General features: G+C 38.6%; 1 protein-coding gene across 1 annotated transcript in view; it reads right to left on the bottom strand.

The window, feature by feature from the left end:
* Positions 1-23,690, bottom strand: part of GCC2 (GRIP and coiled-coil domain containing 2) — a 44,780-nt gene that overhangs the window by 6,264 nt on the left and 14,826 nt on the right. Inside the window, exons 8-22 of the mRNA XM_034758068.1 lie at positions 22,993-23,093; positions 22,810-22,908; positions 21,218-21,337; positions 19,677-19,841; positions 19,137-19,241; positions 18,425-18,587; positions 17,702-17,802; positions 17,496-17,573; positions 15,490-15,627; positions 10,873-10,994; positions 7,261-7,437; positions 6,178-6,395; positions 4,147-4,341; positions 1,844-1,983; positions 308-509 (exon numbers count right to left, since the gene is read on the bottom strand). Coding sequence (XP_034613959.1) covers positions 308-509; positions 1,844-1,983; positions 4,147-4,341; positions 6,178-6,395; positions 7,261-7,437; positions 10,873-10,994; positions 15,490-15,627; positions 17,496-17,573; positions 17,702-17,802; positions 18,425-18,587; positions 19,137-19,241; positions 19,677-19,841; positions 21,218-21,337; positions 22,810-22,908; positions 22,993-23,093 — 2,124 coding nt within the window. The remainder of the gene's footprint in view (positions 1-307; positions 510-1,843; positions 1,984-4,146; positions 4,342-6,177; positions 6,396-7,260; positions 7,438-10,872; positions 10,995-15,489; positions 15,628-17,495; positions 17,574-17,701; positions 17,803-18,424; positions 18,588-19,136; positions 19,242-19,676; positions 19,842-21,217; positions 21,338-22,809; positions 22,909-22,992; positions 23,094-23,690) is intronic.

Raw genomic sequence — 23,690 nt, 5'->3', positions numbered from 1 at the left:
TATGTCTGCTATGAGGTTTAACAAGAAAGGAAGTTATATCTAACTGTTTCTTAAAGGTTGTATTTTTACGTCAGATAATTTTATTTTTAACTTTTGGCTAAGTCTTGTTTTATTACAGTTATGAATATCTTAACTCCCTCCTAAATGACCAGAATAGTTCTATTCCCTGTCTGTTTACACCATTTTCTTGATCTTTATTGTTCTGGAAGATCTGCACAGAAGGAAGTCACACCAGGTTTCATTTTTCTTTTCTACTTTCATATTCTGTTTCTGCAGCTTTTTGATAATACAGAAGTACCTCTCATACCGTGGGCAATTGCAACAAGTTTTCCCTTCTCTTCAGGGCTGAGCTGCAACATGGTATCCATTACTGGAAGAAGCCTCTCTCTTTCACTGCCTGACTTCAGAAATATAAATTGCAGCAGAACATTTTTCAAGTATTCCAGATTAGCAACAGACTTCTCTCGCTCTTGGTTCCTTTCCAGTCGTCTTACTTCACTCTTAAGAAGCTGCAGGCAGAAAGAAACCATTAAATATTACATTTTCTTATTGATCTTTATAAAATGAACGACTGAATACAAACTAATCTGGGAACACAGCACATGTATATTAGACATGCAATAAGGTATTGAAAGTGTTCAGTAGTTTACATAAGTTGTGTTCTGGGCAAAGATTCCATGAGGCCTGAATGTACAGCTGGCCTCCAGATAACATTATTGTTTCAGAATTCATTTAACCTATTTATAATCTTAAACATCTTTTTGGATAATTTTTGCAATATTAGTTATACAACTAAATTACTTTTAAAGAAAGTATGGGGGAACAAGGTACAGACACTGCAATTCTGGTGATCAGGAGTAAAATTCAAAGGGTTGAGTAGATATGGTACTTGGGTTATGTTTTGGCAAACTATTCACTCATCTAATTAGGAAATATTTATATAGCAAAACAAGCAGTACACACCCAAATTTTGATATTAATAGACTGTGCACCTCACAAGAATGCTGTTTTGAAGACTGGCTTCAAAAAGCTGTTACCTTCAGTTGTAGAAAATGCAAATTGGCTTTATTAACTAAAGAGGTAAAACACAATCTTTGAAAACAGCACCTTTGAATCCACCAATACTGATCAAATTGAGTAGCTTCTAAAATAAAATTAGATAAGTAACAGTCATCTGATGCTATATCAGCTCAGTATTCGAGCATCCAAGGAATCTTAAGCTCAACCTACATTTACATCCATTGAGTAAAGGTGGGGGGTTGGGGGGGGGAGAAGGAAAATTAGTTACATGGCAAGAATAATTTAACTTAAACTATTGTGCTTTTTCTGAGAAGAAATGTCATCTTTTTTTGCATGTGAGAACTGACTTTTATCTTACCAAGTACACCTCTAGCCCGATATAACGCTGTCTCCGGGAGCCAAAAAAATCTTACTGCGTTATAGGTGAAACCGCGTTATAGCAAACTTGCTTTGATCCGCAGGAATGCGTATCCCTGTCCCCCCACCCCCTGACTCCCCGAGCACTGCTTTACTGTGTTATATCCGAATTCATGTTATATCGGGTCGTGTTATATTGGGGTAGAGGTGTACTGGGTGTATTTTGTCAATGTTATGTACATACAGTATGTGGAATTTGAAAAAAATTATAGGTAGTTAAATTTTGCATCTCACCAAATTGCAAACATTCCAGTTTGAATAATAAGTTCTGTGAAACAACTAATTTGGTATTAAGGTACAAAAGGATTTGCTTTGGAACACATACATACATACAGTAAACAAAACAAACAAACAACGCCCCCTAAAGAGCCATATCTAAAATGTCAGTGAGTGCATGACTACTAACCTTAATTTGTTCCATTAATATTGCATTGGTTGCTTCCGATTCATGAAGCAATCCATTCAAATGATCAGCACTTTTTGTTGTTGTGTTTAGCTTCTGGACCAGCTCTTCTTTGGTGAGTTCTGTTTGCCATTGAGGTGGCTCTGCAATGTTATATTTCAAAAAAAGATTACTTTGGAGTTTACTTTACATAGTACTTTACATTTGGACTGATGGTTTATCAGGGTCATTTTTCAGAATTACACTGGTGTCATGGTGGCAACACTAAATCACAAAAATGAAAAACCTCTGAAAAATCAGATTTTACATCACCACCCATTTCTATTCTTGCTGCCAAATTTTTGGTTTGTGATTTTTTTTGTATATACACAAAATTAAAAAAAGTACTAAAAAGAGTTTGTAGCAACCAAACTATTTTTGTAGAATCTGACTTCAGTGTTTCTTTAAAAGTTTGGGGGAGGGACTCCTGGGTTGTTTTTCCTTTCAGAGGAATTAAATATTTCCTCAAAATTGTTTTTGGACTTGCTTGTCATCTCTGTAGAATTAGCTGGTTGTCCTGCATTTCCCTGCTCTACTTTTTTGTGACTTCAAAAGCAAATCCATGCACTTTAGCACAAGTTCCCGCTGATTTTATGTTCTCCAGTGGCCCAATTCAGCTCACATTAAAGCCAGTGGAAGTTGTGTGTCTGATTTTAATAGGAGTTGGATGAAAACTTAATAGCTTTCTATGCAGTATTCTGAGCTGTTCTCTTCACACTCACAGTTCCTACAGTTTACCTACTCATGCAACCATCTGTTCTCTTTCCCATGTAAGTTCCTAAATACAATTTTTTTTTTTTTTAAACAAATTTTAAGAAGTCTTGGAATCCATGAATAAAAACTGTAACAAACATAACTCTTAATCCCTATTCAAGGACAAAAATTAATAAATGTCAATGTACACGCAGTGCTAACAATGCATAGGGGTCTAGTGTCTGCAATATGAAGGAATCAAAGTTCAGATTTCTAACCCCTAAGAGATGCTAAATTACTCTCATAAGCCTCAGCCAACTCCTCAGGGAGCAATGTTTGTGGTAGCAGCAGTGTCCAATGCTCTATTACAAGGGGTGGGATTCTTAAGGCGCAGCTTAGGCTGAGCATTACAGCACCTAACTTTTAGATGACCTGCTGCCAAGTGGAATTCACAACCCCGAGTTAGGAGCCCAGGCTTTTTATACAATGCCTGAGGAGAGTCAGGTACCTAAAAAGGGGGATTTACAGAAACCAACATGTTGAGCGGAGAGCCTATCTAGCCATCTAAGCTAGCCAGTAGGAAATGCTCAGGAGAGGGGTGTGGCCTAAGTCCTGCCCCTCAAAGGGAGTTAGGTGCGTATCTCCATTCAGATGTCACAGCCACAAACCATCTCCTGGGGATAGGTGCCTAATCCAAGTCACTCATTTTTGTGTGTGTACATGTACGTACGTACACACGCGCGTGCACACAGACACTTTCAGCCCATAGCCCAGTGGTTAAACACTCCCCCAGGATGCGGGAGAACTGGGTTTGAATCCCCACTCTGCCTGATGTAAAGCAAGGACTTGAACCCAGCTCTCCCACATCCCACTGAGCTAAGGGGTATTCCTGGGTGAGACTCTCAATCTCTTCTGTTGAAGCTGTTCCACTTATACAAAATATATTTAAAAATAATCATTACACCAGAGAGAGAGAGCGAGAGCAGAGAGTGTGTGTTAGGGCACTCCCCTGGGATGTGGGAGACCCATATTCAAGTCCCTGCTCCACATCAGGCTAAGGGGGACTTGAACCTAGGCCTCCCACATCCTACGTGAGTGCTCTAACCATGAGGCAACTGGGTAAAAGGTCATCACCACCACATTCTCCTCCATTTTATGCATGGCCCAGTCCAGGGGATGTGATCTATGCTGGCCTATGAGAACATCTACTGTATGGGGTCTTGCAAGTGAGATCTTTGGCAGAAATTTAGGCATGTAGGGGACCTTACCAGTGGAAATTTAGGTGCCTACAGGGTTAGGCGGCAGCTGAACAGGGGTTTTGAGGATCTAGATTTTGGACTTAGGCATCTGAAGTGGCTGTCAGGTGCTTAAGTCTCCCTTGAAAATCCCACCCAAGGTTGCTGCAACACCAGGGGGGAAAAGTTATGGTAGTAAAGTGGGAGAAAGAATGATAAGTATCTCAATCCTCTAAGGGACAACTTTCTATGGTGCCCAAAAAAGTACCAAGTAATATTGATTCTATAACTCAAATTAGTTAAGTACTTAAACATCTATTTAAAAAAGGTTTTACTTGCCAAATTTTGCTTCAGGAGAATTAAGAAGTTGTTCCAATGATGGCATATAGGTACTGGCAGAAGACACAGACTCTGTGTCAGTTGTTTCCATTCCTTCTCCCTCTTCCCTAGCTACAGTGTGCACATCAAGAAGAGGAAGGTCAGTGTTTCTCCGTTCTCGCAAGTTCTTCACTGGCAGGTTTGAAACAGCTGGACCTGAAAAAGAATTTCTTTCGGATGGCATACATTAATAAATAACACGGCTGTATGCTGGGAATGATCACCCAGAAGCCACTCAACCGGATATGAAGGAGAATGTGAGAACTAAAGACGCTGAATACATCTTTTAGCATTAAGGAGATGCACACAAGCAGTAAAGTGAAATAAAGCATCATGTGAGAAGTTCAGTCATCCTTAAAGAATGAATAAAGCATATTTCACAATATAAAACACAGCCTTTCACTTTGAAGACACCACTATAACTAGAGCCGAGATTACCAGTGATTTAAAGCGTCTTTTAAATGGCCTATGTGAAACAAGTCATTGGTGTAACCATCTTAAATTTGGATGGTGGCGGGCAGTGAGAAGTAAGACCAGAGATGAGGCTGCATTAATCCTACAGCCACAGTGAAAGGGAAAGAAGGAGTGAAAAGCTGGACAGTTACCCCCTAAGAGATTGCACCTATGAACCAAATGGGTTGTCTCAGTCCAGTTTCTCACCCACACAAATCCCAGCAGAAAACATTTTGGATCATCATATCTTTTTTCAGTACATATGCTGAAAATATGAAAGGATGGTGCTGGTTTTACCTTTAGAAAGATACGGACTAAGGGTTAGTTTTTTTACTCTTTTGGAAGGGTAAGCATTTCACAGCACACCTGTTCATTTAACTATAATTAGTATATGGTTCAGTAACAGTGGTGAGGGATTTTTTTAAAAATAATATTGTAGATTGTTTCAATTTAGAAACTAAACCTCAAGGGATTTTAGTGCTTTTGAAAGCTGCATGTTGACAGATGTGGAGAAAGAGACAGAGACACATCCACAGAAGAAATAAAGTACAAGCAGAAGCAGCATAAACACAAGCCCCTTCTTTCCCTGCGTGCCCCTCCCTCATCTATAATGTGCCTAGATCCTGAACTGGGGAGACCCCTTCTAAAAGTGACTTTAGCTCAGCTTCCAGAATCAGTCTTCAACTTATTTTTTGAGACTGCCAACAAGGGTGCCAATTTGGATGGTAATCTTTATAATACAGACTGACCCATTAGGAAATGAGCTGAGACCACCAATTCACTCTATACATGTCACTGTGTAGCCAAATAGCATTTGGGGACTACCAGCTTAGGTTAGGCTTCAACTCATGACCATGAGTTCAAAGGCTCTATTTCCTATTATCAATACCCTGAACCATTCAATACCCTGGCTTCTCAGTAAATTTTTAAATAATAAAAAACAAGACAACACTTATCTCTATCAGACACATATACCACTGATCTATATATGGCTAAAAAGGGGTTTTATAACTGCTTGGTACAACATTTAAGAATGTATTACAAATACAGTTTACTACACACTATCACATTCTATTGCTCTTTTGCTAACCCAAGATCTAAGCTACACAGCTGTCTGTTGCGATGAGAAGTTGTAGCTTCTTCTATATGTGCCGAATCAGTAGCTTTACTCCTTATCTTGGAAGCAGATGTCTAATGGGCTCTCCAAAACCTGACACAAACGGACAGGCAGAGCAATAATGACTCTTAATTTCTAGAATGACTCTTCCTCCCTCTGTCAGTAAGGAGACAGAATCCCAGATGTCACAGAGGAAATAAAGTGACGTAATTGACATAAGTACTGTATCAATAGTTGAGACCAATATCAGTGCTTACCATTTTATATGTAAAACACAGTTGGTAAATGGGTACACCATATGTTTTTGGAGACGTTTGTATGATTATCGACTACAGAGAAGTGATGAATCAGTCTGCCACTTAGCTAAACATGAATAATCAACAAAGAGGGAGTTTTTGGGCTGCATGACTGTACAAACTTACCTCTTGTGCTAGGTTCACTCTTAAGTTGGAAGAATTGGGCTTCTACCTTGGATAGCTGCTGTTGCAAGGTCTCTACAGTCTTCCTATGCTCTTCTTGCAAATGCCTCACTTGATCTCTAAAACTGTGCCGAAGAGCTTCGTTCTGGGTCGTCAGCTGACTCACAGTCTGTGCATGCTCTGACTTCAACACCATGTTCTCAGACTGTATAGTACAGACTCTGAAAGGTGAATGTTTACCTTATAGATGATTCCCAATTGTGTTATTTTTTTCTACTAACTATGCCAACCTAAGGAAAAAATTTGTGCCTCATGCTTCACTGCTAAATAAAAGACCCAGGTTCAAGTATCAGGTCTGGTCTTTGTTTCTATGGCCAACAGGAGCTGAAAGTATCTTTTGTTACTCTCCACCCATACCAAATGTCAACAATTCCAAATACTATTCCATCCCACTCTCTGTGACAAGAAAGAAGTTTGACAGTACTACACAGGGAAGCAGGAAGAGATGAGGGGAATGATGGAGTTTGTTGAAGTGCCCTGAAGCAGAAACATTTAAGACACCCATAATACTGTCTGAAAAATTAAAAAAGTCACAGATGCTCACTGTGACTAAAATAGTGAAATGGGGATTGTGGGAAGGAGATATTTAAAAATGTTACCTTTCCACAAGGGCACTAATTGGACTTTAACTGGCAATGATGGGATTCCCACCATTCTGTCTGTACTGCAATTTAGAGATTTGAACTCTTTTCCTAGTTAGAAGTGGACATTTGCAGCAGATTACTTCACTAGATTAAATTTTTCAACACAATGGGAATTCTGTACATGGTACTTAGAAGTAGCAAGCAGCACTCAATCAGCTGCAAAAATGTAATCTTTGAAAGTAGACAGTTAAACAGAAAAAAGGTTTAGGGAAATTTGAGTAGGAAGATGTTGACAGCAAGAAATTAACAGGCCTTATGGAAATCCCGCTAACTTTCTGCGCACAATTATACCCTTTTCATGAATGTAGAGAGTTCAAACAAACAAAGGCTTGGCACCAACTGGACACACAATAATACAACATATTTCATCAGAGAACCATACTTTTCTCGGAGTTCTGCCTCTTTCGTCACCGTCTCCTGCAGCATCTTATTGTGCCGTTCCAGCAGGGTGTCATGTTCAGACTGCAATGCTTGAAGTTCAGTTCCATTGATTTGTAAGTTATGCTGGGCATCTTGTAACTTTACTTTTAGTTGGTCTATTACCATTTCCATGTGTTCTCTAAGGAAAAAAAGAATACATATTTTAAAGAGAGTTATCCCATTTCAGAACCGCCAAATGTATCATTAATATGTTGGGTAATCTATTCTATTAGATCTGAATTACCTTTTCATTACACTAAATGATTTGAATGATTCAGTGTTATGACAGAAATCTTTCTAGAATCTAACCCTAGCTGAAATGACAACAAAATAGCTGATTTCGGGATTGTCCCAGGAACACATGGCTTGCTTGTGTCCCATTGTTCCTGGAACAGCTTGAAGCATTGCCTGATTAAAGGGGGGTGGGGGAAGAGGAGTGAAAGAGTGTTGTTAATAATCCTTTCAGCATTAGACAAGTTATGGGGGACAAAGCTAGAGAAGCTGTGGGTGGGAAGGAAAATAGATAATGGGTGGGGTGCAGGTTTAGGTAAGAAATGTCTCTTGGGCGTTTTTTGTATTTGTTTGTTTTGTGCCAGCCTGGCAGGGGTGAACACAAGGTACAGGAAAGAAATAGGAGACGGTTGTGAAAAATTGGGTTGGGGGGAGAGGGGAAGGTGGCAACCCACAAAAATTAACACCAGAAAAACCAGTCAGTGTGCTATATTCAGATAAATTGATTCAGGCAAGAGAAACTAGAGGAAAAAGGCCAACTCACCTGTCCCAATTTTGAGAAAAATACAACTTTAAGAACCTGCAAGCTTATTCAAGCTCTTAGTCCTTGCTGATGTGAATAATTCTATTGACTTCTAAAATGAACTATTTGTATGGTTAAGAGTTGTAAAAATAACCCTTTAATTTGGGGAGTAATCCTTCCTTTGAAATTTTATCCTGTATTATTCAACTGTTGATCAAACTGTCCGACTTACCAATTTCTGAAATTAACCCTTCCCCAACAGCCTATGTCCAGTAGTAACAGAACACTGCTTCCCATCTGAATTCCTCTGCTGACAAAAGGGGACGATAAGTAAATGAGACTCCCTTGCAACGATCTCGTTTCAAAGAAACTCATGCTCTGACTAGCTAGAATCTGATGAAGAATTCCTCCGAATTCTCAGTATTTTTTTTTTTCCAATAGGCAGCAGCTCAGATGCTATTTAATAGTTTCTATCAGGGATCCCCCCCCCAACGAATCATAGGACTCCCTCTGCTGGATCTGCAGCAGTATTTCCAGACCTGTGCCAAAGATCAGTTAACCAAGGCTAAGACTAAGATTCTGTCATGCATATTTTTAGTAAAAGTCACGGACAGGTCATGGGCAATAAAGAAAGAAAAAAAAAAAAAAAAAAAATCACAGAAGCCTGTGACCTATCTGTGACTTTTACTAAAAATATGCATGACAAAATGCCTGCAGCTCCCCACATCAACCAAGGGGCCTGGCTCAGAGGTGCAAGGTCCCCCCACCACCTGTGGTGGCTCCGAACTCCGGGGCGCCCGCGGCAGCTCCAAGCCCCAGGGTGCCCATGGAACTTTGGAGCTGCGGGGCACCCCTGCTGCTCCTGGTGGCTGGGACTTCCTGGGAGCCCTGCTGCCCGCAGTGGTGGGGAGTTTGGGGTCTCCTCACTGCCTCGGTGCTCCGGGCACCCCTGCCTCCATCCCGGCTGGGAGCTCAGGCCCCCGCAGTTCCCAGCCACCAGGGGCGTTAGGGGCCCCTACAGCTCCCAGGCACTGGGGTCTCAAGTCACAGAGTTCTCTGGAAGTCATGGATTCTGTGACTTCCATGACAAAATTGTACCCCTAACCATGGCTTATGCACAATAACTGTCATTTTAGGACACTGACCACTTTTTGACTATGACCATCAGGAATGGTCACCCTGAAACAGGTAACTGCTAGCGTAGATCCCACGTGGAATTAAGTCTAAGACTTTCTGAAACTGCATTGAATTTGTCTGGCCTATACTTGCATTTAAAAGTTTTCAGTACTAGTTCAGTTCACCTTTTCACCATGTTTATGCCAGGAAAAGTTTACAAAAGAAAGGGTAACAATGGGTAAAACTGTTGTGTATGCAAGTTTTCTGGGACTGGAACGGTTTAGGTTTTTTTTTTTTTTTTTTTAAACCGCCATGTCAGTTAACCTTGCTGAAAGCAAGTCTAACTGACGTGCTGGTAAGAACTGGACTAGCCCCTGGAGCATTGCCTACACTCGCCCTTCGCTGAGGCTAACAATGGTTCAGTTGAGCTGGTGTGAACAGCAGCTTTTTTGTAAGGAAGGTTGTAGCTGAAAACTATTTTCAGCAGTACATTTTCATGCCACAAATCAGGCTTACATGGAAACTGTTGACCAAAAGGCAGACGTTCATTTCAGCTTTATTCTGAACCTCAAGAGTCCATCCCCATCCAAGCGGGGACAAGAGAAAACAGATAATCCATGCAGGAAAAAAAAGTGTTTCAAGTTTTGGTGAGGGAGAAGGTGGAGAAAGGGAGTGTAAACATACATTCATTCAGGAATAAAGGTTACCTGTTTTCTTTTAAATCCAGAAAATAAAGCCTTACTCTAAGATATCTGTGTTATATAGCTATATAAAAACAAAATGTAAATGTATCAAACTCAAAGTGTTTTGCCAACAGCCATTATGTTCAAACTAGCAGTCCCAGCACTAGTTACTGAAAAAGGGGTATGGTCAACTTGGAAATCAAGTGATTTATATATGGAGATATACCTATCTCATAGAGCTGGAAGGGACCCTGAAAGGTCATCGAGTCCAGCCCCCTGCCTTCACTAGCAGGATCAAGTACCGATTTTTGCCCCAGACCTCTAAGTGGCCCCCTCAAGGATTTAACTCCCAACCCTGGGTTTTGCAGGCCAATGCTCCAACCACTGAGCTGTCCCTTCCCCCATTTCTAATAATGAGTTAAAATTAGATTCAGGTTTTAAATCTGTGCTTGAGTTTTCCTGCCAGTTTTTTGGGTTTGATAGTCACAACACTATTCCCTCACCCACCAGTATTTTTTTTTTCATGTGGAAGACCCCACAGAAACAGGAGAAATTGGCTGACTATATATTATTTATTTGTATTACTGTAGTACCTAGTAGCCCTCGGGGAAATAGTGAAAATTTTTTATTTTTCAAAGTAATATCAAATGCAGAACATAATCTTAGTGAAAAATAGGGATTTTAAAAATCTTTTAGCTATAGTAACAGATCTGTGAAAAAATTTTGGACTGAAATGTGATTTATAAGTTGATGGCATCCCTTTCAAGTGTTCTGTCTGGGTATTTCAGTAATCCTCAGTTATAAAATATGAATGCCAAAAATTAGTTGTGAACCAAGAATCATAACATAGATGAACATTTCTGACACATTATTGCAGTTTGTTAGCCAAAAAGACTACTGAAGTGGATTTCTCATCCCCCTGCCCCTTTATTTAAATAGGTATACAATAGCAAAAAAAGTCTGGCTTATTGTTGGCTTCATTAGGATTTGACTACTGAGCACTTATAGACATAATTTTTACCTTTCTTGCTTGGCTCCCTCAGTTTCAGTCTGAGAAGCAGATTTATTCTTTTGTTGTTTTAAAACATTATGAACACGGACTTTGTAGCTTTCAAATTCAGAGGTAACAGCAACTTGTTCTGCCTATAATGTGAAAAAAGAAAACCCTGAATTATATATGTCATTTATATAAAACCAAATAGTTTCAGTTTTACTTTGTGATCCACGTGCATATTACATTGTTTAAAGATCAAGAAATATGAACAGTTGCATTTCCTTTTTTGTTGTGTTGAAGGGATGATTAAAATGGTTAATATATCACATAAGAGAGCCAGTTCATTTAAAATGCAATATTCCATGATTGGTAGGTAAACTTTTTTTGGTATAGGGAGAACATTAGTGTTAATCACATCTGTCTTTCAGACAGTTTACAAACACACAATTGTATATAATACATTGTAACATACAAATAGTACTATAAAACATTACAAAGTCCTTAAAAATAAAAACTACCACCAACAAAATATTATAAATAGCAACTCCAAAACAAGATGGCGATAGAAACAACACAGACAATCATTTCCTCTGTCAACACACAGGCTGTGTCATAGTCAGTCACTGTTACAGTCATAATCAGACATCTATTTGTACTAAGACTGGATTTGTGAGTCATTCTGGTATTTTTGTTCAAGAAAACAAGATGGAAAAATTCTATACTTTGTTTTTAAAAAAGTATATACTGTTTATTTTCTGTTTTTTTACTATGCTTATACTAAAAATCACTTAACATGTAAATTAAAGTTATGTTAATGTAAATTTCCTGCCATTAAAAAAAGAGAGTCAGGTAGCTTCATCTTTGACCACGACTCTTACAGCCAGAAGAGTGTGTATTAATCACACTGACTTGACAAGCACTGCTCATCCAGTATTCAATGTTTTGTGCTCCCCTTCTCTGAAAATACCATCTGTGCATGATTTTCTCTCCTGAATCTCAGCAAGTGGCTGGTGGAATTCCCATAGCTTGTGATTTTTTTTTTTTTTTTTTTTTTTTAAAACATTGAGGACAACACATGTCATGCCCTCTACTGGATGTAATACACTACCCCCTGCTAAATATAAATACGTCTCTCTGAATGTTCCAGTCGTTTCTTAACTGTGGTTGGTGAAGGGGCTTCCATGGGGAGACTGTACTTCAACAGCCATTGCTACAGCTCTTCTGGCTCCAGTGATGTTCGTCAATATAATTTTTTTTTAGAACAAGTCCTTCACTTTTCCTTTCATTCAGGCACTTGAGTTAAAGTAATCCACCCCCAAAATATTTGATAAGCAGCCTTTGTTGTATTTGATGCATCTTCACTTGCTCTGCTGTTTTTGCACCTAATTTCTTAGTTGTGACTTGGCAACTATCTTGATGCTCACCTTTTCATTGGTCACGTGCTCTTCTGAGGTGTCAGTACTCTTTTTCTTTTGCAGATGTAGTATCCAAGAAAGAGGGCTGGCCACACAACAGCTTCATACCATGTCAGTGTGGCAGAACTACATCCAGGATGGATGCTTTGCATTGCCCATGAAGGAAGCAGCCATGATGTGTGGAAATGCCCAATGAGTCTACAAAGGTTGCCCTGGATAGCTAAGAAATTTGGTGAGTTGAGTGCCCCCAAACTTTCCTTGAGGCAAACGAGACACACACACTCCTATAGGTCTGACTCCAAGAAACTCTCCCCCTTACAGCTTGGCTTCTGACAGATTAGAGGTTTGTAGGTATGGTGTGTTCAAGCAGCTGATTCAGAAGCCATCTACTAAATAGGACCTAGGGCTTCCCGTGGGAAAGGTTTGTAAGTGTAGTACAATAAGGCCCACATGGACTCCTTTACTTGTGCTACAAAAACTGCTTGACTACTTTCCTCGCCTGTCTCAGTCTATTGTATAGACTAACTCCTTCCAGAAATATCTTTTTTGGCTTATCATGAACCAGTCTCAGGTAGAAGTGTGTCTCTGCAACCCTTTGTCATTTCATGCTAGGCTCAACACTTCTGAAACCTCCAATTAAAAAAAACACCAGCTCTGCAGAGAAATGCAAATGTGGTCCTGATGAAAGCGCCTTTAAAACACTAATTCCTATGAACTAATGTTTCTTACACTGAGGCTTGGTCCACACTGGGGCGGGGGATCGATGTAGGAAACGCAACTTCAGCTAGCTACGAGAATAGCGTAGCTGAAGTTGACGTTTCCTAGATCGAACTAAGTTTACTTACTGCGGGTCCACGCGGCGCAGGCAAGCTCCCCCGGCGACAGCGCTTCCTCCTCTCAGCAAGCAGGAGTTCCGCAGTCGACGGGGGAGCGCTTCTGGGATCGATTTATCACGTCCAGATGAGACGCGATAAATCGATCCCAGAAGATCGATCTCTACCCGCCGAATCAGGCGGGTAGTGTAGACCTAGCCTGACAGTAATTTTCCTGGTGCTAGTGAATGGATGCACCTTATACCAGATTCATTTTTACAAGGATAAGGTGGTAACGTGGATTCACTTGAGATTCCCATCCGAAGTTATGTTAGTGTTCCACCATCAGTGTCAGAAATCCTTGGGAGTCTATTTGGAGCAGACTAACTCCACCCAATTTTATTTGATTAAGAAACCAAATTTGCTGAGCAATGCTGTCACAAAGAGAACTATGTCCCAAAGGCATTTCACATTGCTATTATCTGGAAGCCATGTCAAGGCCTATTTGATTAGATGGATGTATCCACCACAGAGAATTGCACAGCCGCTATTTGGTCCTCTCTCCAGACATTTACAAAGTATTACTCCTTGTATTCAGTTTCCACAAGACGCTCTGTGCTCCAGAACTTTTCCAAGATGGGGGATTCCAGACGTTTGCCTCCCGTAAGAAGAATTTTATGTTACGATGTCCTTTATTTTCAGCATGGAATTCTCTCAAATTGCGATCTCTTCCCACAGACTTGAATGTTGTTACACCTCTTACTGTTTATGCTAAATATTAACAAAAACCTCTACCTCTTCACACAGTTGGCACTAGCTTTGCTATTGCTGGTCATTGCGCCTCTACTCATGTTCATTTGGGATGTGAGAATCCTGCAAAAATAATATCTTCCAAAGAGAAAATTACTTATTTTTGAACTCTGCTTTTCAGACAATGTTGTCTTTAGGACACTCCCTTACCCACCTCCCTCACAGAGTTTGGAGTTTCTGGTTTGTGAGGTTATTTTCTTTTTTCCTCCAAGGCACACATATGTTGATCATCTTGAGGCGGCTTCTTTTTCTGGGAGCTGTTGTATATTAATTTAAATGGAATAAATGGGCCAAAGGTGTTAACATAACCCAGTCACTACCTATCATTAAACAGAGTTAAACGAGGTTTGGTATACATAGACCTCAGTTGACTTAGGACTATGGTAAACACATGAAAAATCTTTTTAACAATTTATTAAAGTTACAGAAAAGGAAACATAGTTAAAGCATTTGAAATGTATTTTAACAGCATTTTTTGTTCCTTTTTCCTTTAGCTGGAGAGAAGTTTAAATGAAAAATCCCCTAGTTTGACCATTTCTCAGATGGTAATAACTGTCCTCTTGGGAAAAAGAGATGTTAGCTGAGATGGGCTGGAGCTTTTGTTGCTGCTGTTAAAGTCTGATCCTATTTTATCTCTAGTGGTATTTGGGATTCAGATGGCTAGTAGGAGTGGCGATCTCATCTGGATCCCTCTTCTTTGGCCTGGCCTGGTCAGGACATTACTCGGGATTTGTATGATGGAAGGCTGCCAGGAGATGGTGGCGCGGGCAGCTATGATAGTGAAGCTTGCTTCAGTAGCCTCTGTCTGTCTTCTCCTATTTTCCCCTTAAGTTTTTTTCTTTAAAGGACCCACAAAAGGAACAATGGATGGAATACCCCATCCCCTCATTATTTTGCCCATCAATTAGGCCTAATATTTGAAAACAATTTTGGTTCATTAAATTTCTGGTTCTACATTTTTTATTTTTACCTAGCATGATTTCAATTTAGTCCTTGAATTATATCAATGTGGCCTTTTTTTGTTTGCACTAGTTGAGTCTCTCTCTGTCCAGGTCTCTTGCAGCTGTTTATAACATTCGTTATTGAAAGCAACTTGATGTACTTCCCATCTTAAAGAGCTCTGTGTAGCTCAAAAGCTTGCCTCTTCCACCAACAAACGTTGGTCCCATAACAGATATTACCTCACCCAGCTGGTCTCTTTACTTTCCACCAACATTTGTTATTGTATCATCTTACAAACTTTTACATACTTTTTACAATTGAGCTCACTATTACAGTACATTTGTCAGCCCAATTATCACAACAGAGCCTCAGCTCTGGTGCAGTCAAAGAAACTGACTATAGTGTTTGGATGGCAGCATTTATATTCCATGGAGGACGGTGCAAAACAAGTAGTAAAAGGCCTAACTTGTGCTCTATGCTGCTATTGCTGAAAAGGTCAAAAACCATTACAAGTTACGAGAATTCCTTCCAGTCATCTGCCAAGGAGCTAAGATCCAGGAGTAAGAATCCTGCAAGACGACAGCTTTAGAGAAGCAAAAGTGCAAGTTCAGTAACTTTGTCTTTTAACAGTCTGAAGAGCTATTACTTATTTTATGAAAAAGTACCTTTGCTGTGTTGCACTCTTCTTGTAGGGTTGCAATTTTCTGCTGGTAAGCATTCAGAGTGCGCTGGTGTTGCTCCAAAGAGGTCCGCAGATGTTCTTGAATCTTGTGTTTTTCTGACGTTAGTTCAGCCAGCTGAATCTGAAAATGAGCACACACTTCAACAAAACTAGCATGTAGTCTTTAGAATTGACTCTCCTTTTCATTAGGTGAACAGAGAATGAAACAAAGCATCTAGATATTCTGGTGATGGGAAACCTAGAAATGACTAGATACAATAAAATTAAGATCTGGTTTTAAATAATATTAATGTGAAGAAGGCATATGTTGGAATGTATCTGAGCAGTACCACACGCATCATTTATCATTTGAATCTTACTTAAAATAATGGGAAGAAGTGTGCAGACAAATTTTTCTAGGGAATTATTTCATTTTTTCCTCAATCGCTTTTTTTTCCTTTATTTTAAAGCACAATCCCTATTTTCTGTAAATCAACAAATGTGTCATTTGGCAGCAAGGCAGATGCCTGTTACTAGCTATCAAAATTCACACTGATGAAAATTAACCTTATATTAAGGATTTTTGCTGGCAATGTGTTTTAAATAAAACACTTTTTTTAAAAAGCAAAGTTTAATTAATTATGGCCAAAGGTAGATTAAAAAAATATATCCTTGTCATAGGACTTGGATTCCCTAATTCTCTATTGAGAGATTAAAAATAAAAGGGAGAAAGCAGCAAGCCAACTGAATATCTGAACTGACGTGCATCAATTCTGAAACATAACAGCAGCAGCACTTACACTTTACAGGGCTTTAAACTTGAAACATCATAAAAAAGATGCAAAAGGACAGTCAGATATAGTTTTTACATTTATGGAAAAAGTATATATAGAAATTGTACTATTTACTCCAATTTCACCACTCATGCCATCACACAAACCCTAAACAATGATTTCAGCAATGTTAAAGCAGATTAAATTCTCAAACGAATGGACTGCGAGTCAGATATGCCTCATATGAAAGTAACAGATCAGCACATCTGACAGTATGACAGATGAACTGATCTGTAAATATAAGAGCATATGAGGTTTAAGCACAGGGCTAGAAGACAGGTGATCCTGAGTTCTAATCCTGCCTCTGTCACGGATTTGCTGTGTAGCTTTGGCTAAGTCACTTCATCTCCCTGCCTCAGTCTCCCTGCTGTGAAACGGGGATAATAATACACACAACTACCTACCTTGCAGGGCTATTGTAAGGACTAACTAGGGTCTGTGAAGTACTTTGTAAATTTAAAATGCTGGAGCATGTGTAGGTATATGAGGTTGTGTGTGACTGCATAAGTGATGAAGTTGGGGGTACATATTGCTTTTCAACATCCGTTGGAGATGAAAGTGAAAATCTTAAGAGCGGGTCACTGATAATGTTGTAAACAATATGAAGGTGGCAAGGATGGTAGAAGACTTCTTACGTACATGCTTTTAAGGTTCTGACTGGATGGAAAATGTCCTGGAGCAACCTTAAGTGTCACTAAATGTAATTTTTATTTAAAAAAAAAAAAAAACCCTAGGAAATTATTATTTCTACACCTTTGGTTACACACAAGTCAGGGAGGAAAGAGAGGAGTTGGATGGGCCTGGGCATCAGAGAGAGAAACTGCACTGCTGGACCCACTCCTGGCAGTGTCCACACTCTGAAGGAAGTGAAAGGCTATGATGTAGCTCAGGAGAATCATCATCAGATTTTCCTCTTGGTATCAGAATCACCGCGGATCATTCCTGTGCCTTAGCACAAGCACAAAATAATTACAAGAAATTGAAAGACTTAGGGTACTATATTAAATGAAACACTTGAGGACAATTGAGAGAACTGATTAAAAACAAAATCAGTGATACAGCTTTTGTAACAACCTGCTTACATTCTGTAGCACTCAGCGTATATTACCCCATAGCATTCTCTCTAGTTTCGTATGTCAGAAAGTTTGTGCTAACAACAAAGAATGAAGTTTCTTGCCTTATAGACTTCCACTTGCTGCTGACTTGCCTCTAGCTCTCCTTTTAATGATGCTTGAAGTATTAGATGGTCATTTTCCTGCAGGATAAAGATAACTTGGTTAATTTAAAACATTAAATAATTTTTTTTTATTTCAAAATCCAAACCTGAAATTAAATTATAAGCATTTGGTATAAAAAAGCATGTGCAGTAAAATAAGCACTTACAGCTTGCCTTGAATCTGCCAGTTCTTTTTTGGTTTTCACTAGCAGTTGTTTTATTTGGGAGTTCCTTTCCTCATACTGTAGCACAGAAGATTGAAGGGATTCTAATGCAGAGATAATTTTTGATGAGCAAAGGAAAAAAATCGTATAGGGTGCTTTCATAAAAGTGTTGTAAATGTAACTGAAAACGAATGTTGCAAACTAGCAATTCACCAGGAGTTCAACTTCAAATTTCCTGGTATCATACTGGTTTTCTAACAAAAAGTATCCTCAAGCAAATTGGGGTTATGCTTAAAAGGATGGCAAAAAAATGCAATATTTAACACACCATTATTTGATAATGTTTTTAAGTAGAGTGTTATAACTCTATTAGGGGTTTTCAGTCACTCAGCTCTGTAAAAAGATTCTGAAGTGTCATTAGCTCACTAGCTCTCGGATTAACAGACATCTTACTGGACAAATTGCATTTCTCACATATCTGACTATTAGTTTACTGCTTAGTAAACAAGTGACAGATGAACTACAATAATTCATTTAACATATAAGAAAGGGATTTTTACAAGTCTTCTTTCAACTTCTTTCTTGGCAGCCCTTCTTGTCTCCTGAGCTGAGAATGTTAAGATATACATACATGATGTTCCCAAGCTGTTTGCCTCCCCACCACATTGGATATAAGAAGTCCCATTGCAGACAATGAGAAATTTTAAAAATTAATATTTTACTCACTTATTTCTTCTTGTAGTGTTTCTTGTTTTTGTTTTTGAATTCTGATCTCTTGCTCAAGATCTTCAATTTTGCAGTTTTTATCTGTAATCTTCTGATTAAGTTCTTTCACTAAACGCTCATAATCAGCCATTTCCATATCCATTAGTGTGCTCTTCTGGGCATCCTGTAGATTACATATTTTGTAGTCCCAGTTTAAAATTGCTTGGGCTGATCTGAAGGATTTTTGTTTTGATTACTCTGTACTGCAAAACTGTTCCTCACCATTCCGATTTTTGTTAAAGTCTATAGCCACATACTCATCAGCATTCTAAATCTCATTTGCTTGTATCAGAATCAAAACAAAGAAACAAGTTACAATATTAAAATGTTGGTTAGCATGTTCTGATAAGCATTCTAAAGGAATTTGGCTCTGGAAAAGCAAAGATAGTCTTGTAATTAAGACACTGGAGTGGGACTTAGGAGATCTGGATTCAATTTCCACTTCCATTCAGTCTTTTGTGTGATCTGGGCTAGTAACAGTTTCTCTATGCCTCAGTTCCCCATCTATAAAATGGGATAAGACTTCCTGTCTCCCACCCTTTGTCATACTTGGATTTTAAATTCTGGGGGCAGGGATGTTCTATCATGTGTTATGTACAGCACATAACACAGTGGGGGCTAGAACCTTATTTGGGTCCTCCAAGCACTACTGTAACAGAAACAATTACCCTACCCGCCGGGCCAGCTCTAGTTCCTGCATAGTTTTCTGAAGATGTTTCTTTTCCTTCTGAAGCTGAAGCTGAAGGTCTTCAAGTTCTCTTACAGCACTGCTGTGGTCCTGAAAATTAGTTGAAATGCTTTTCAGTTACATAATTTGAGTTCATGAATGTTTGTTCATAATGTGTAGGTCACAAAATTTATGTAGGTAAGAATGACAGGTTTTTGAAAAAAAGCTTCCTACCCTCCAAATTAAATCCCAGATGGATTATAAAATTAATAGCAATTTTATGACTGTATGTTAAACTAAGGCCCCATTCTATTCTCACTACGGACTATGACAAAACTGTCAATGGGGGCAAGACTGAAAGGGTCAGCCAGGCAACAGAATACAATGCTTTATCTGATCTATAAAGGCAACAGAACCAAACTAGTTAAAATATTTTAAAGATTCCACTCTGACCATTTACTACACTTTCAGGAAGTCTTCCCTTCAATTAATTCAGGGAAGAGCCTGTGCTTTATTTTTTTTATGGACCCACAACATTGCTTTTACCTTTATCTTTTGCTCTTTTAGAAATTTTTCAGCTTCCAGTTCTTTGTCGACTTTTGCTTTGGCTCTTTGCGTTTCTAATATCTGGGCTTCTAGCAGTTTAACATTAGACTGTAGAGTTTCAAGACGAGCCATAAGGTCTTCATTGGCAGAGTTTAGTTGCTCTTGCTAGAATATTAGTAACAAGATGAAAGTGGCAGTTAATATTCTTGAAATTCTTACAGGCAGAGATGCTGACTGTGGTTTTTTGTTGTTGTTGTTTAGAAAATACACAACGATTTCCACCCAACACCCTTTGTAAACTATTCCTGCAGATGCTTGAACATGACAGGACAAAACCCTGTCCATACCAACAGTTTAAAACCAGAATAGCAAATAGTCTGGTTTAAAAATGGGTGGCACAATTTGGACACTCCCACAACACAATTTTGAAACTATATTACAACCCTGTTGCAGTTTTTTTAAGGGGTTGAGGGAGAACAGTGGGTAAGCTTGGAAAACTATTCACTAGCTCTTCAGGAACAGCATGCCAACCTCTGCTCAAATACAGCTGCCATAGTTCTGAGCAGATGTTAATGACACCAACCCCTACACCAAAGAAGTTACTTCAATACCACCAAATGTTGCCAATTTATCTGTTTTAAATAAGATAAAGCTAAGGCACAGGTAAGAAATCTGTCCCTATCTGGTTTTGAACCATCAGCATTTTCACCATATGATCTCACTGTCCTTCCCCTTGTTATGTGAATCCAGAATTAAGGATGAATACACGGGAAAAAAAATTAAACAGTAAAATTATTGGCCATATTTTGTTCAAGAAATATTTCATATTATCAATTTGAAAAAATTCACCTGCTGAATAACCAGTAGAATGTATTCAAGAGTGAGATTGGGGGGCAAAAAAGGAGATTTTAAAGTCTCATGAGAGTATTTCAGCTAATCAATAATTGGATTTAGGCCATCTTAGAACCCACTCATTTTTCAGATGTTTTGGGTGTTGACTGGACACATTTTGCCTTCTCAGTCCTTACTAATGGCTGCTGTATTTTGTGTCAAGTAGACAGAAGGGATAGTATCAATAAAGGGTAGATAAAGCTCTGTACTACCCATTAGATATAAAGGACTTAAAATCTGCATGACCACTGTCAGTGTTGTGCAGCTGCTCTTTTCTGAGAGCCAGCTCAAGCTCATGTACTACAGGTGTTGACAAATCGGCTTAATTTCGGATTTGGGCCCTGATTCTATAACTCCAAACAGGCCCCTATGTTCTTGCAGTTCAGAGAGAAATTTAGATATTTTTATAATGTCCCTATTTTCATTTTTTTTTCAAGATCCAAATATTCCAAACACTGGGATTCCTACCTTGTCAGAACACAAATATTAGTTTATTTTGATTGTATCTATTCAAAAATACAGAAGGAATTATGAAAATATTTACAGGGATAATTTACGTAAGTATGTGTTTATCAAACTGAAATGGGACTTAAGATCAATTACTTCATATTTGTCATAAAAATTGTTTGCTCAGTCACAAAATAAGCTACCTGCTGAGTTGAAGTCTGTAGCTGTCTTGTAAGGCCATCCATCTGATGTTCAAGATTAGTTGCTCGGTCCTTTTCCAAATCCAGCTGTTCTGCTTGCTTGTCATATTCCAGCAAAAGATTCTTGAAACATGCACAAAGCACTTTAATTTTTGTTAAATACATGGAAGCTGTGGTGTGCTTATAGGAAATAAATGGGTGTTTGCACATTCTTATTATTGTTCAGTACTTGATGTTTCTTATTGTGACATCAGAAGTACCATAGGTGAATTAAAGTTGCAGTTCCATTCTAGGTTCTACTGAAAACAGCTCTGTCAAATTTTCCTCTCTAGATTTAAGTCATTCACTGAAGAGCTCTAAGTCACCACAGATGTTTAAAAAAAGGGTGTATTAGTAAAGAAATGACTGATTTTTTTTGAAATGGGGGCTGTTGGAACCTTATTTATGTTTCTTGATTTGGCAATTTAACTGCATTAACAAGGGTTATTTCCCATTATATTTTTCTTTGTCCAAACTTAACATTAGCATTCAAATGGTCCTAATTAAACTTTGAAATTCACACTTCAATGGAAGTAATGGGGTGAGGAGAAGGGAATCCCCAAGTTTGCTGCTGGTATTGATTGGTGGGATACAGTTTTTACACAACTCTGGTTTCACAAGGCCGCAGCATTTTCTATTGATTTATATTCTGATAGTTGCGGTCTTTCGACCAGAAAAAGAATTTATTTAAAACTGAAAGAACTGAAGAATGTCAGAAGTTTGCTGAAAAACTTAAATATTGCATCCATGGTTTTCTCTGGTCTCTGATAGTAAAGGTAATTTTTGGGAGCACTTTGTTGTGCATGTTTTAAGGAGACAGTTTTCTTCTTCACGAAAGCATTCTCAATATCACTGGTGTCCTTGTGTGACCATCTGGTCACTCCAGCCAGATAGAATGGATCAATGGCAGTAAGCATATTAACAAAAATCTACTTCTGAACATGCTACCTTACAACCTCACAACTCCACTGAGGCGTAGGCCCATATTTAAAAGTATGGTTAGATTTATTTATGTATTTTTAAACCAAATATACATGCAAAGGTGAATTGCTTATAACACAGAAAAGTTAAGCAAACTTTAAGGGCAGGTACTGAGCATGGAATATTTCCATATACAAGGATGAATGTTTCTGAAAGTTGAGTCCATAAAAACAGGGATTATTATGGAAACTCTTGCAATTTTAATTATAAACATAATTGTCATTGTTCTAGTGCCCCACCACACACACACTTCATGTGAATAACAAATTTAATAAAATAAGTGTAATATATGCTACTAAATGCCAAGTATAAATGCAGGGATCACTTCATCCACCACTGAAACCTCTGAGGTGAGATATGGCAATTGTTGAACAACACACAGCAACACTGTACAATAGTTTAGGACAGGAAGCAAAGACCCCTGTAGCTACAGAGGGAAATTAGGTAGGCTGACTGTAATTATGCAGTAGAGAGTCATGGACACATCAAACTGGAATCAGGCTAGGAAATGCCATCTCTAAATAATATTTTCTGATAAATAAAACATTTTTGAAGATATAGTTAGTACCTCTTACCTTATAGCTTTCTGCTCCTTGGATGATGTCCCTCATAGAAGTAGACAACTGATCTTTCTCTGATCGTACCAACTCTAATTCTTCTCTCAAAGACTGCACCTTATTTCAAAGCAATACGTAACAGTTTACAACAGAACCTTACAATGCCAGAAAGCTCTTCAATATGCCGTCTAAATAAGTTACCTCTTTTCTACTGGAATCTAGTTCTTTCCTTGCTTTCACAGCAATGGCTTTAACTTTATTTAACTTCTCTTCTCTCTCTGCAGATTGCTTTTCCAGACATACTAACACAAAAAACAGAAACGAATTCATCTACGCAACGGAATAAGTAAAATACAAAACTAGTATCTACGTGATTTTGAAAACATTAGCAAAACAAAAAAGTATATTCATCCATTACTACTGAAAAACAGGAAGACATTTAAAACACTTCATTCACTTAAGCTCTTGGAGGCCTGGTTTGAAGGCTAAGATTCCCAGCAACAAAAATAGCTATAATAGTGAACACTTCCACTGTTCCAGAGACTTTCATTAGCAAACTTTGGTTTGTTAGGATTTTAAAACTCAAAAAACATGTCTCCAGCTACTCCTGTGACAAATACAGTTGTTTCAGTTTGCCGTTACTTCCTCCCTAACATAACATTTTAAAGTAACTGCATTGGTCATTACATGTTGTAGGAATGCACGGGTGAGGTGTTTGTCTGAGAGGCGGGAGATTTTATTTCCTCCCTCTTCTCATGAGGCAGCTCTGAAGAGTTGTCCCAGCCACACAACTATTTTCCCTTAAATAAAAAAAAAAATATATATATATATCCCCAAAACACCTTGCTATTATTTTTCTATACACGTAAGTGGGCAAGACTATCTCTGTAACAAGTCAT

Source organism: Trachemys scripta, chromosome 1, assembly GCF_013100865.1.
Source record: "Trachemys scripta elegans isolate TJP31775 chromosome 1, CAS_Tse_1.0, whole genome shotgun sequence".
NCBI classification, from domain to species: domain Eukaryota; kingdom Metazoa; phylum Chordata; order Testudines; family Emydidae; genus Trachemys; species Trachemys scripta.
The sequence above is the reverse complement of the archived record's forward strand: the minus strand, read 5'-3'. Positions and strand labels throughout refer to the sequence as shown.